Consider the following 13,769-nt stretch of genomic DNA (forward strand, 5'->3'; position numbering starts at 1 on the left):
GGGGGCTGAGGCGGGAGGATCCTATGTGGGAGAATGAGGCAGGAGGATCACTTGAGCCCAGGAGGTTGAAGCTGCAGTGAGCCGTGTTTGCACCACTGCACTCCAGCCTGGGCAACAGAACGAGATGCTACCTCAAAAAAATTAAAAAAAAAAACAAACCACCCACTATGTGCAAATACTGCCTCGCAGCTATATGTGTTGACCTTTTAATTTTGCAAATTTGCTAATTATTAAAACACAAAACGGGAAGGGCTCAGGTGAGGGAGCGGCCCACGGCACCCGGGTCTCCCACGGGAGGGGCCCACGGCCTACACAGAAGTGGGAGCCGGCACCTGAGGGCCCCGAGGCGGCCAGAGGCAGCTGGGGACAAAGACCAGAATCCGAAGAGCTCCTGAGCCGGCAGGGAGTTGAGCAGTCTGTCCTTCCGCCCTCAGGAGAATCCACTCATACGGAGAGGCCCTTGGCAGACCCCAGTGCCAAGACCCCAGCCCCAGGGCACTTACGCCAAGGTACCAATGCCAAGGCCATCGGCAGACCCCAACACCAAGGCACCAATACCCAGACCCTAATGCTGAGGCACCAATGCCAACACCCCGGCACCAAGACCCCAACACCAAGGCCGTGAGCAAACACCAATGCCAAGACACCAACACCCAGACCCTAATGCCGAGGCACCAACTCCAAGACACCAACATCCAGACCCTAATGCCGAGGCACCAACTCCAAGACACCAACACCAAGACCCCAATGCCCAGACCCCACCACCCAGACCCCACCACCCAGACCCCAACACCAAGACCCAACGTTCAGACCCCAACACCGAGGCACCAATGCCAAGGCCACTGGCAGAAACCAACATCAAGACCCCAACCCACAGACCCCAATACCAAGGCCATCGGCACACCAGGGTGGATGGATACTAGGACTCTCTGACACAAGTTTTCTTTTTTTATTTTTTGGAGTCTCACTCTGTTGCCCAGGCTAGAGTGCAGTGGCACAATCAGGGCTCACCACAGCCTTGAACTCCTGGGCTCAAGAGATCCTCCCACCCCCGCCTCCCGAGTAGCAGGGACTAGAGGCTTGCTGTACTAATTTCTTACTACTGGCTAATTTTTTAAATTTTTTGTAGTCCTGGGGTCTTGCCATGTTCCCAGGCTGGTCTCAACCTCCAGGGCTCAAGTGATCCTCCTGCCTCAGCCTCCCGAGTAGCAGGGACCACAGTCACATGCCGCCACGCCCAGCTGGCCTAAGCTTTAAAGTAGCTCTTAGGAAAACACTCCAACAGATCACCAGGGCATCAGCAAAGACATGGAAGATACAAGAAGAGCCCAGTGGGAATTTCAGATCTGAAAAATAGACCCTCCCTGTGTGGGCTCAGTGGCAGAACAGCCAGGACAAGGCAGAGTGGTGAGCTTGGCAGGAGAGCAACAGCCATGAATCCATCTGAACACAGCCTCGGGTCATGAGGGGCAGCAGCCCAGGCTGGGGAGGAAGAGCGCAACACCCAAAAAGCAGCACAACAAATCAGCTCCCAGATGCCTCACACCCATCAGAATGGCTGCTGTCAGCTGGGCGCAGTGGCTCATACCTCTAACACAAGCACTTTGGGAGGCTGAGGCAGGCGGATCAAGAGTTCGAGACTAGCCTGACTAACATGATGAAACCCCGGAAACCCTGTGTCTACTAAAAATACAAAAAATTAGCCAGGCGTGGTGGTGCGTGCCTGTAATCCCAGCTACTCGGGAAGCTGAGACAGGAGAATCGCTTGAACGCAGGAGGAGCTTGCAGTGAGCTGAGATCGCGCCACTGCACTCCAGCCTGGGCGACAGAGCAAGACGCCATCTCAAAGAAAAAAAAAAAAGAATGGCTGCTGTCAGCACGACGACAGGTGAAGAAATGGGGCCTCCTGCATGGCGGCAGATGGGAAACACGGTGCAGCGCTGGGGAAGACAGTCTGGCAGCTTCTCAAAACCTCAAACATGGAATTACCACAGGACACAGCAATCATACTCCTGGGTGTATATTCAAAACAAATGGGCTCACTCCTGCAATCCCAGCACTTTGGGAGGCCGAGGCAGGTGGATCACGAGGTCAGGAGATCGAGACCATCCTGGCTAACACGGTGAAACCCCATCTCTACTAAAAATACAAAAAACTAGCCGGGCGAGGTGGCAGCACCTGTAGTCCCAGCTACTCGAGAGGTTGAGGCAGGAGAATGGCGTGAACCCGGGGGGTGGAGCTTGCAGTGAGCCGAGATGGCGCCGCTGCACTCCAGCCTGGGCGACAGGAGTGAGACTCGGTCTCAAAGAAAGAAATAAATAAATAAAACAAAGTGTGTATGCATGATCCCTGGACACCCACACATAAAAGTACAAAGCAAGGGCATCAAAACCACAACAGGCCTCTAGGAACGGAATGCTGAGTAATGAACATGAGCAAGAAGGCGGAGAAGCGAAAGAAACCCGTGCAAACTGGAAATCCTCAGTACGCCCCTGGAGGGCACTGGAACCAAACCAGACAGTAAGAAAAATTGGTTCTTTGAAAAGTGCAATAAGATGGAGCAACCTCTACCCAAGAGAACCAGGAAAAAAGAGACACAAACCGTGACCGTCAGAACAGAGAGTGACCCGGGACCCTCACAAGGAGCAGCAGAAGAAACGGAGCAGCGAGAACACGGCGCGCACCGCTCCGCACATCAGTTCAGCGACTCTGATGATTCCTCACGCGCGTTCTTTGAAAAGTACAAACTACCAAACTCCCCCAAGATGAACGATAACTTGGGGATTCCTATAACTGTTAAAACAAAAAACTGCGTTTGTAGCTAAAAGCCGGCAGAAAAGGAACCCCCCAGGCCCGATGGTTTTCTGATGAATTCTGTACACACGTTTCTTTGGAAGGAAAAAATGCCACTCATCACACACAGTCTGTCCCAAAACAGAGGACACACTCTCCTGTGTGTCTGATGAGGTCACTGGATGACAAAACCAAAGGCAGTACCAGAAAAGAAAACTAAAGACCCAACTCCTCATATACAGACACGAAAGCCCTCAACACAACAGTCACACGCTGTGTTTGGCAGTCGACACACTGCGAAGACAACCACCCTGCAATACTCAGGAGGAGGCCCGGAGCGGAGGGAGCGAGGAGCCATTCTGAAAGCTCAGCAGTGACAGGTGGAGAGTCCGACCCCAGGGCCTTGGCTGCCTTGTGCACAGGGGTGGGGTGGGGGGACAGGAGCAGTGGGAGTGGGGGCCCCCGGAGCCATGTGTCAGCCTGGGGTGAGCAGCACAGCAGGAAGCGGAAGGCCCGTCTTGCTGAAGGAAGGTCTGCGCTGCTGAGTGGGGCTGGCGCAGGTGAGGGGCTCACAGCTGCGGTGCTGCCATCACTGTTCTCGAGCCGTCGAAGTCCCAAGGCTCACCCCTGGGGATGAAGGCCTGGGCGTGACCCCAGGAGAGGTGGGAGCCAGGGTGTGTGCAGCAGCCAAAGGCTCACCTTTTTCACCAGGAGACAGATGTGGTGGCCCTGGATGGAGCGGCTGTACATGGAGGCGCAGGAGTCCACTCGCTCCACAACTGCAACAGAGCGGGCGGCGTCAGGCTCCGCACACCGCATGGTTGCAGCCCCACCCCCAGAGCAGGGGCCACCTTCCTGGGCTGCCCTTGGCCACAGCTTCAGGAGGTCTGCAGGAGCAGGGTGTGGTCCTGGGAAGCCTGGGGTGTGGGGAATGCAGCCCCCACGCCAGCTCCCAGGCCTCAGGGCCACCAGTCACCCAGGATCCCAAAGGGTGTGAGTTTGGGTGCGAGGGCTACAGACCCGACTCCAAAAGGAAGGGACGGCCACCGCGCGTGTGAAAGCCCCTCACTCTCCTTACCAGAAAAATGGTGGTGAAAACAGATCTTTGCCAGAAGGTTCTGGAAGGACATCCGAATGCCATCGACTTTGACTGAGCTCATGCTCAAGTCCCCAGACTCCAGCAACTTGGCAAAGGCATCACTGTGGGAGGGACAGGGAGGCTGACTCTGGTGGGGCCGGGTTCCTCAAACTCCCTGGCACAGAAGCCGACAAAAACCTGCCACACATGCTGCCTCCTGCGTGTCTGGGCCGGGAGGTTTCAGGGGTCCTGGAAGATGTGGCTTATTTTCATGTGTGGAAGCCCTCACACCCAGAAACTGACAATGACTTGTCTTTAAAGAGGTCACAGAGGTGCCTGAAGTCATGGGGTGGGCCCTCCTCTGACAAGGATGGATGTCCTGTAGGAAGGGACTAGCGGGACAGGCTAGGATGCAGGCACACAGAGGACAGCCTGTGACAACTCAGGGGGCAGGCGGTGCCGCACGCCGAGCCATGCTGAGGAGAGGCCTCAGGAGCAGCCCGCGCTGCTGGCTCCTTGATCTCACTCCTCCAGCCTCCAGGACTGCCAGGGGCCAGGGCCTCTCTGGGTGACGCTGCCAGGCCTGTGGCTTCAACTACGCAGCCCCAGCTGGTGCAGACACCAGGCAGCCTGACCTGCACCAGCCACGAGCCGGGCCTCCAAATCTGTCTCTAAAGTCCTGCCCAGAAGCCTCAGTCCCCAGGGCACAGGTGTCTGCAAGGTCGAGGAAGGCAGAGGGGTGCGGGAGGCGGAGGGGTGCGGGAGGCGGTGGCGTGCAGGAGGCGGGCGTGGCCAGGCCCCACCTGTAGCAGGGCGTGGTCGTCAGGTAGGAGCTGCAGCTGAAGTGCAGCCGGAAGTCCAGCTTCTCGTGGGTTGCGCCCTGGTCATTCTGCAGTGGAGGGAAAGTGGTGCGGCTGGGTAGAGAGTCAGGCCCAGGTCAGGGCTCCGGGCTCCAGTCTCCCCAGGCAGGTGGCCCACTTCCCCTAGGGACACTTGGACACCCACTGGAATGGGGCAGGAGGAGCACCAGCCTGCAGAGTTGGCTCCCTGACGTCGAGTGGAGCCCCGCATACCTTAGCAATGAAGGACAGGGTTCCCTTGAGCTTCTGTGCCATGACGATGCTCTGGATGGTGAACACATACTGGGCTTCGTTGGAGACGCCTGGCAGGGAAGAGGGGAGTGGGGCCTGAGACGCAGCTGGGGCTCAGCATGGGCGGGGCCCCCAGGTCTGTTCTCAGCCCCAAGTCCTCAATGGCTGATTAGGAATCTGAGCTCAGCCCCCAAGGCAGCACGAGGGGACAGGAGCAGAAACAAGAGGCTAGTGGTGTCCCCAGTTTGGCCTGGACCTGGTCCCATCCCTGTTTCAGAGGGCAGACTTGGCCACTGGAGCCGTGGAACCCAGGAAGGCCCCAGCCCCCAGCCCAGCCCTTGGGGCTCTAGTCAGGTCCATCCGAGGCCATCACACTTCTCAGAGAGCTGCAGGGAGACCCCGACACTGAGGAGGCACTGAGGTGCAGCCTGGGGACCAAGGGAACGTGAGGAGGAAGCAACAAGAACCAGTGGATCCGGGCAGCCACCAGCTGCCACCGTGCTCCCACAATCCCCCGGAGACGCCGTGAGTGGGGCAGGGCTCACCCGGGGGCAGCTGGAAAGGCACGGGGACGCCATCATGGACGGAGGAGCCCTGCGGCCGGGCCATCCTGGCATTGAGTGAGTCCAGCACACTGAGCTCCATGCCCTTGAGGATGCTGTTGCTCCGGTTCTCCAGCACGATGGCCACGGTGACCTGACTGTCCTCCTGCAGACTGCCCCGGATGTCACAGGTCTGCAGGGTATGGCCAACGTTAGCAGGGCAGGCGGGCCCTGCCGCAGGGAACAGGCACAGCTGCCTGTCTCTCACCGACCACGGAGGCAGCACAGGTCCCACGGGCACAGGAAGGCACGGAGAGGGGCGACCCCCAGCTGCAGCCCAGGCGCCTCCTGTGGTTGCTCTTTGAGTGCATGGCGGGGGCCCTCCTGCCAGCTCAGGGCATGTCTCTAACCTTACCCAAGCCAGAGGTGCTGCCCAAGCAATGCCCTGCCAGGGATCATAGGCCCTGGGTACACCAACATCTGGGAGCTGTGGGGGCTGCCCTGTTCTGTGCCAGCCCATGCCAAAGAGCACGGGCTGGCCCACCCTGCCCCGGGGAGTGGCTCACCATTTTAACATAAGAATTTTCAGCGAGGAGGGAGTAGCTGGACTCAGGCTGGAAAGAGAAAAGGCCCATCAGCCTCGGGGGCCTTGAGCTCCGTCCTAACGAAGACTCCAGTGCAGCCCAACACCCCAGGTCAAACGCCACGACTCCAAGAACGCTCGGGGTGAGGGGCTTCAAAGGGGCCTGTGAGGGATGCCCGGCTCCCAGGACCACACAGCCCACCGCAGGGTGCCGAATGTGGGGCTGCAGGCCAGGGCCAGCTCCCTGCTCCCGCCAGGCTCAGCTTCTTCAAGAATCTGCTGTTCTCTCCCGCATGGAGGCCGCAGGAGTGGGGAGCAGCCCGCAGCCCGCCAGGAACCCTGGCACGGGGCGGGGGCGCTGAAGTACCCCTCACCGGGAGCGGCTCCTCCTCTGGTGCGCCGTTCTGCACCGGCCCCGCCGCCGCCTCGCCGCCCAGAGGCTGCTTCTTGGACTTCTTCTTGCCTTTGGTCCGCTCCTCCTTCTCCTTCTTGTGCTTCTTCTTCTTATGCTTGGGAGATTTCTGGAGCAAGAGGAGGGTCAGGTTCCGTTCCCAAGCTGCTCCAGCTCGCCCCCCTCACAATTCGAGGTCGGGGCCACAGGCCGGGCTGTTCAGGCTGAGGGTCCCACGTGTCTGGGTGGGATGGCAGGACCAGCCACGCCTCAGGCCTACTGAGACGAGCTCAGGCCAGACCCAGGCCAGCGGAGGCTGGGGCCGTCCCTGGCTGGCGGCCGGCGGCAAGCGCCAAAGCAGCTCAGGGAACAGTCCCTGCCTATCAGGGAGCCATGCATGGCCAACTGGTGGGGACACCACACTTGACGCAGCAACCCCACACCCACGCACACACCCGAGAGGGAACACACATGTCCACGCACACTCCACAAATGTTCAAAGCAGCACGCTGTGTGGCCACAAAGTGGAAGCGGCCCAAGTGGCTATCAACAGATGAGTGGGTCAGTACAGCGTGGCCCGTCCACAGAGGAACGGGGTTGGCAGAGGGTGGCCTGTCCACGCACTGGAAAATGACCCAACCATGAACAGGAACCAGGCTCTGACACAAGCCATAGCGTGGATGCACCTTGAGGACATCACACTCAGTGACACGCCACACACAAAAGACCACACAGTGTATGACTCCATTTCTGTGAAATGTTCAGGACACACCGATCCACAGAGACAGGAAGGATGCGTGGGTGCCAGGGCTGGGAAGGGAATGAGGAATAATGGCTGGTGGGAATGGGGTTTCTTTAGGAGTGATGGAAAGTTCTAGAACTAGACAGAGGTGATGATGGCTACACGACTGTATATATACGGAAAACCACCGTATACATACTTCAAATAAATAAACTCTATTAGACTTATGAACCATGTGTGAATAAGAAGGTTATTAAAAATAAAAAACAAAAGACCACAACCACAACAAAAGGCCCGTGAGGAGTCCGACGCAAAGGCGAGAGCAGGGCTGCCCTGGGATCTGGGTGGTGGAAGCTGTCTGGCCCCACGTTGGGATGCTGGGGCTCATGCAGCCCTCCACAGCCACTGGGGAGTGACAGCCTCACCTTGTCCTGGTCTTGCCCCTCAGCATTGCCCTCTTCGTCCTGCGCCTCCGTCTTGGCGTCCTCACACTCGTCCTTTGGGGTAGTGATGGCATTCACACTGAGCTCCTCCTGCAGGGAGCCAGGGCTCGGGGCTCACGCTGGGCAATGAGGGGCCCCACTGCACTTCACTCCAGGCAGCCTCCATGCCGCACACCCTCAGCTCACCCTCACCCCTGCCTGAGAGGCCACAGTGCCCTCCAAGTAACAGGGAGCCTGTGGGCACAGAGGCCCTGGCCATCCTCCCCTTCCCCTGGCCCCTGCTTGGCCCACTGGGACGCGGGAGCATGACCCCGGCTGCACTCAGTGCTGCGTCCCATAGACGCGGGCTCAGGAGACCCAGGGCTCTTCCCTGAGTGCCAGGTACGACCTCTGGAGACAGGAAGGCCGGCACTGGCCAGCTGCCAGTCTCTTACCGTGGATGGAGCCGGGGCGGGGACAGGGGCAGGTGGTGGGGTGGTGGACAGCCAGAAGTCCAGGTCCTCAGCCTGAAACCACAAGACAGGCTGTCAGCAAACGCAGTGCATGGTCCTGGGAAGAGGCGCTGGGGACAGCAGGGGCCAGCTGCCCTTGCTGCCCCCAGGGCCCTGGACCAGCTGGGCCTTGCAGAGCCTCGGAATCTAGGAGCTGATGGCGATGTCCTGCCAGCCCTGCTGGCTCTGGCTTTCGCTGGCAGAAGAGGGCCAGGGACATATCTGTGGGTGGGTATGCGCCATTCCAATGGTCAGAAGGCCCGTGGCGGCCCATATGTCTGCCTGGGACCCCTGACGTGGGTGTGCACAGGCCCCCAGGCCCTGCAAACATGCGCTCCTTTTAAAAACCCATTTCTTTCTCTATGTGAAAATCTGCACGCAGATGCTGCAGAAACGGTTCTGGAGCTGCACATGAGGGTGGCATCTGGACCACACCGAGCTCTGACCATGGCCCCCCAACACAGGTGAGGACACGGCTCGCCTGTGGGATCATCGGCTCCTCCTCAATCTCCCCTGACGCAAGTGCACAGCCAGCTCCCCTCGGAAGCCATGCATCCTCACTCCGCCAGGGCACAGAACGAGGCGGCCGGCGCTCGCTGCCTCAGACTCACAGCCATTTCCCCTGAGCTCACTGCTGCCCCCAGGCTGTCTGGGAGCTCAGGGCAGGAGAGGGGAATGGAGAAGGATGCCACCCTGGGCACTAGCTCTACCTTCTTCTCCTTCTCCCTCTTCTCCTTGTCTCTCTCTTTCTCTTTGTGCTTTTTCTCTTTCTTCTTGGGTTTCTTGCTCTTCTTTTCTACCACGGGAACGTCCTTCTCGGGGGATTTTGAGGTCTCGGCGTTTCTGTGTTTCTGAACAGGCAGCTTCTCGCTGTCGGCTAAGGGCCTGGAAAGGGGAATGACCGGGTCACACATCAGCACCACTGGCCACCCGCCAGGACCACCAGTACATGCTGCGTCCAGTACATGTGGCAGCACGGGACCTGCTCCTCCAGCCCCTGGCCCCAGCCACGGTCCAACGTGGATCTGCCCAACACAGGCTGCTGGAGGCTCTCATGGGAGGGTCTGTCGAGGCATGGGGACCTCCTGAGCACCCCAGGTCCGGAGACTTCAGAGCCCACACTTAGGGTCTTGGTTGGGAGGGCCAACCAAAAGCAGTGCAGTGAGGACGTGGTCTGGGGAAGGCCCGCCTGCACCCCGTCCCAGCCTGTCCACCCTGCAGAGCCTGGCCCCGCCCGGAAGGGAGGACGAGAGGAAGGGGGGAAGCAACCACGTGTGGCCTCCACCCTCACCCTGAACCCATGTGCACTCACTTATCCAGGTCAATGTCCAGAGCCCTGTAGGGATCATTGGGGTCTTTGTCATCCTCGTCGCTGGGCAGAGCGTTCTGACAGGAAGAGGGGAGCACCATTAGTGGAACCCGCGCCTGTGGCCTGGGGGAACCCCATGTATCTCGGACGCAATGGGACTGCCTGGACAGTCACGGTCACGGCCACGCCTACAGAGGCCACACGCACATGTGGGCAGTGACATGGCTCCACCAGAGGCTCCATTCAGCATCCAGGCACCAAGGGCGGCTGGGCCCCAGGACGCAGCCAACCTGCATCTGCCTCTGAAGCTGCTGGCCCTGGGGTGGGTGCGTGGGGACCTGCGCTCAAGGAGAGACATGCCTCTCCTTCTATGCTCTCTGGGGCAGGGCCTCATCCTGGCCGCCAAGGAAGACCACGGGGAGATGCCGCTGAGCACGGCCCCAGGACACACACGTGCGGACAGACATCCCAGGGCCGGGCCCTCCAGCGAGGCTGACCTCAGGCATCTCCTCCGTGACAATGTCCACCTGCTGGGCAGGGGCAATGTCCTCGTCGCTCTCCGTGGGCAGCGAGCTGTGGCGGCGCTTGCCCTTCTTCTCCTTCTCCTTCCTCTTTTTCCTCCTCTTGTCCTTCTCCAGCTTCTGCCGGTGCCGCCGCTCCTCCTCCAGCTTCACGTACTGGTCCGACATGGGCAGCCCTGGAGGCCGGCAGCGGGCAGGCACTCAGCACCGGGTCCCAGGGGCTCACGGGGAGGGCGGCAGGAGCGCCCCACAGCCTGAGTGACAAATGCGGCGCTGACACACGGGAGACACTTGCCTGGAACCTTCAACGGGACGGAGAGATCGATCTGCACCACAGGAATGTGCTCCACGCCCGGGGTGTCCTGGTACCGCTGCAAAAGCAACATCCAGGCGTTACTGGTGCACTGAGGGGTGACACATGGGCAGGACAAGCCTCAGGGATGCAGGAGGCGCGACGCGGCCCTGACATCCTCAGGAGCCAGGGGTCGTGCCAGGGCTCCGGGCCACAAGGAGCGCCATGAGCATCCGGAGGACCCAACTCTTAAAGACAGTGAGGGCTGGAAAGCTTGTCATGCGGGTGACCCCGCAGGCCTACTGCGCAGGGAGAAGCAAATCCTCGTCCACTTTTTCTACCTGAATATTCTGTTTTCTCCTCAAATGAGAAAAGTAATGTGGCTTCAAGCCCAGAGTGAGGCAGCAGGTTGCCCACGACCATGAGGTCAGGGCTGGACAGCAACTGGGCTGCCGTGCACACAGAACAGGCCCCCGGCTGGAGGCTCGAATGAATGGGGCCCACAGGGAGGCACCCGCCCCTCAAAGGCTCCACACAGTCACTGTGTGGCCCCAGCTCCACTCCCAGGATCTTCCAGAGGGAACATGAAACTCAGAGGGACGCCACGGGGCGTGGGTGGTGAGGGTAGGGGGTGCTGAGGGACAGGCAGCCGGGGACGGGCCTCACCTTCTGTGGTGATGGCGAGCTCTTGATGTAGAAGGGGTTGTTGGCCTGCTCCTGCTTCCGGGCCTCTCGGCGCTGCGGGACAGGGCTGGCATGAGCCCGAGAGAGTGGGCAGGATACCCCTCTGTGGACGTCTACCACCAACCACCCAACCAGGGAAGGCTGGATCTTTGGCTATTTTCACTACTCAGCTTTTACTAACAGGGAAACCAAGGCTCGCAATTGGGAAGAGCGCGTATTGGGGAAAAGGAATCGCTAACCCTCTGGGAGGCAGGGACGCCCATGCCTCCACTGCCAGGGTCAGGACCAGGACCCACGGAGGCTGCTGACCTGCCTGGGCTACCCGGCTACTGATGAGCACCTCAGACGGGCTGGGGCTGCTGAGCCCGGGAAAGGGCCTCCTGACTGCCAGGGCTGCCTGAAAGCACGGCCTGGACAGTGCAGGAGCACAAAGCCCCGCACGCAGCCCACCGTGGGCATTCCCTCTGTCGGTGCAGGATGGAAGGAGAGGACTGCTGGAGGGGCTCCCCTCTCTGCATAGGTGAGCAGGGTGAGGCGGAGCCCCACACGGGGCACAGGGGCTGCATCCGCCTCGGGAGGATGGGGTCCAGGGGCTTCCCTCACCTTCCCCAGCTTCTGGTCTGGGTGGGCTGCACATGTCTGCAGTGTCTTACAGCAGCTATGGCAGGGTCGGGGAAGGGCCCCGCACAGGCCCCCACAGGCCCCCAGCTGCAGGCCGGGTTAATGGAGTTCTCCTCGGGGACTCCTGGATCTAGAGAAGCTGTTCCCCATTTCTTTCTTTTTTTTTTTGAAAGGGAGTCTTGCTCTTGTCACCCAGGCTGCAGTGCAGTGCCACGATCTAACTGCAACCTCCGCCTCCCGGGTTCAAGCAATTCTATTGCCTCAGTCTCCTGAGTAGCTGGGATTACAGGCACCCGCCACCGCACCCAGCTAATTTTATATANGGCCCCCAGCTGCAGGCCGGGTTAATGGAGTTCTCCTCGGGGACTCCTGGATCTAGAGAAGCTGTTCCCCATTTCTTTCTTTTTTTTTTTGAAAGGGAGTCTTGCTCTTGTCACCCAGGCTGCAGTGCAGTGCCACGATCTAACTGCAACCTCCGCCTCCCGGGTTCAAGCAATTCTATTGCCTCAGTCTCCTGAGTAGCTGGGATTACAGGCACCCGCCACCGCACCCAGCTAATTTTTATATATATATATATTTTTTTTTTAGACAGAGTCTTGCTCTGTTGCCCAGGCTGGAGTGCAGTGGTGCGATCTCGGCTCACTGCAAGCTCCGCCTCCTGGGTTCACACCATTCTCCTACCTCAGCCTCCCGAGTAGCTGGGACTACAGGCGTCCGCCAACACGCCCGGCTAATTTTTTGTATTTTTAGTAGGGATGGGGTTTCACCAAGTTAGCCAGGATGGTCTCGATCTCCTGACCTTGTGATTCGCCCGCCTCGGTCTCCCAAAGTGCTGGGATTACAGGCGTGAGGCACTGCGCCCAGCCAATTTTTATATTTTTAGTAGACACAGGGCTTCACCATGTTGGCCAGGATGGTCTTGATCTCTTGACCTCATGATATGCCCACCTCGGCCTCCCAAAGTGCTGGGATTACAGGCATGAGCCACCGCGCCCGACCAAGATGCTCCCCTTTTCAGTGAAACTCAATGAAACCCAACCATAACATGAAATACCCACTTGGGGCTTCCTGGAGGGCGGCGGTGCACAATCTTGAGCCAACAGAACCAGGCTCCGGACTCAGGAGCCTCAAAGACTCCCTGAGACAGGAAGGTGGAGGCGAAGGCCCACCAGGGGCACCCAACAGCTCACCCGAGCCAGCTCCTCCTCGTCCGCCTCGGACGGCCGGTGCTTGGGTCGCCGCTGCTCCTCCTCGTGGAAGACGGCCCTGGGCCTCTCGTCCTCTGACTCGCTGTCCGAGAGTGGCTCATTGATCCAGGCGTCCAGGTCCAGGCTGTGCCGGACAGGAGGGTCACAAAAGGCAGTGTGTGTGACCCAGCACGCGCCTGCAGGTGTCCACCCTGAGCAGGCTCGCCACGTGCCTGGCCATGTGAGACCCCAAACAGTGGTGCCTGCTACCCACACAGGGCCAACGAGGCAGGTGTCACTGCCCCTTAGAGAAGATGCAGGGACCCAGGAAGGTTGCAGCAGGGTCACAGTGGGGCCCTCACGGCAGGCTCAGGCTGCCTCAGAGCTTGATGGCAAGGGTGGGAGCAGGCCCACTTCCCAGGGAGCATCCCCAGGTACAAGCCAGGTCCCAGAAGCAGCAAGAGCCCCGGTGAGTCCAGCGAGGGGCGCACCCGCCCCAGGCCTCCAATCAGCCCCAAACCCTCCTGGCTGTTCAGGGCTGCAGTAGCCCCCTCTGTGCCTCCAGGCATCAGGGGACCATGTCAGGGCTGTGGTTGCAATGAGCCCACTCCTATATCCTTACCCTTCAGGAACTGGAACCTTCTTCTGGGCCTTGGGGGCCACTGGGTTCAGCTCCCCAGCAAAGAGAGCGCTGACCTCCTCCGCCACAGGCACGTCCTTGGCCTGAAGCTTCTGGATGTGCTTGACCAGCTGCAGGATGCAGGACGCCTGTGGGGGACGCAGGAGTCACCGCTGGCACCTGCCTGGAAGGCCATTTGGCCGCCCTCAGGGACAATGGGTGGCTTGGCCCCGGCACAGTGACGTGCGGGCCCTCTGGCACAGCCACGTAGCCACAGAGAGCCCAGCCTTCATGCCGTCTCCGTCGTCATCCTTGCCAAGAAGCGGCGGAAAAGACCAGTCCACAAACAGAACAGAGATGGGGGCACAACAGGGAGCTTCGC

General features: G+C 59.8%; 1 protein-coding gene across 3 annotated transcripts in view; it reads right to left on the reverse strand.

Moving 5' to 3' along the window:
• The window catches only part of AP3D1 (adaptor related protein complex 3 subunit delta 1), a 49,808-nt gene that overhangs the window by 2,468 nt on the left and 33,571 nt on the right, over nucleotides 1–13,769 (reverse strand). The window contains exons 17-32 of one of the 3 annotated variants that reach the window (XM_017874879.1): nucleotides 13,391–13,536; nucleotides 12,772–12,913; nucleotides 10,943–11,014; nucleotides 10,280–10,355; nucleotides 9,961–10,160; nucleotides 9,467–9,540; nucleotides 8,865–9,039; nucleotides 8,098–8,169; nucleotides 7,646–7,753; nucleotides 6,462–6,608; nucleotides 6,071–6,118; nucleotides 5,508–5,697; nucleotides 4,945–5,033; nucleotides 4,675–4,760; nucleotides 3,872–3,993; nucleotides 3,493–3,572 (exon numbers count right to left, since the gene is read on the reverse strand). In XM_017874879.1, the coding sequence (XP_017730368.1) occupies nucleotides 3,493–3,572; nucleotides 3,872–3,993; nucleotides 4,675–4,760; nucleotides 4,945–5,033; nucleotides 5,508–5,697; nucleotides 6,071–6,118; nucleotides 6,462–6,608; nucleotides 7,646–7,753; nucleotides 8,098–8,169; nucleotides 8,865–9,039; nucleotides 9,467–9,540; nucleotides 9,961–10,160; nucleotides 10,280–10,355; nucleotides 10,943–11,014; nucleotides 12,772–12,913; nucleotides 13,391–13,536 (1,827 nt within the window). Of the gene's footprint in view, nucleotides 1–3,492; nucleotides 3,573–3,871; nucleotides 3,994–4,674; nucleotides 4,761–4,944; nucleotides 5,034–5,507; nucleotides 5,698–6,070; nucleotides 6,119–6,454; nucleotides 6,609–7,645; nucleotides 7,754–8,097; nucleotides 8,170–8,864; nucleotides 9,040–9,466; nucleotides 9,541–9,960; nucleotides 10,161–10,279; nucleotides 10,356–10,942; nucleotides 11,015–12,771; nucleotides 12,914–13,390; nucleotides 13,537–13,769 lie in introns of those variants that run through there. The other 2 variants (XM_017874878.1, XM_017874880.1) reach the window with 2 other exon arrangements.

Source organism: Rhinopithecus bieti, unplaced genomic scaffold (genome assembly GCF_001698545.2).
Source record: "Rhinopithecus bieti isolate Rb0 unplaced genomic scaffold, ASM169854v2 scaffold_9769, whole genome shotgun sequence".
NCBI classification, from domain to species: domain Eukaryota; kingdom Metazoa; phylum Chordata; class Mammalia; order Primates; family Cercopithecidae; genus Rhinopithecus; species Rhinopithecus bieti.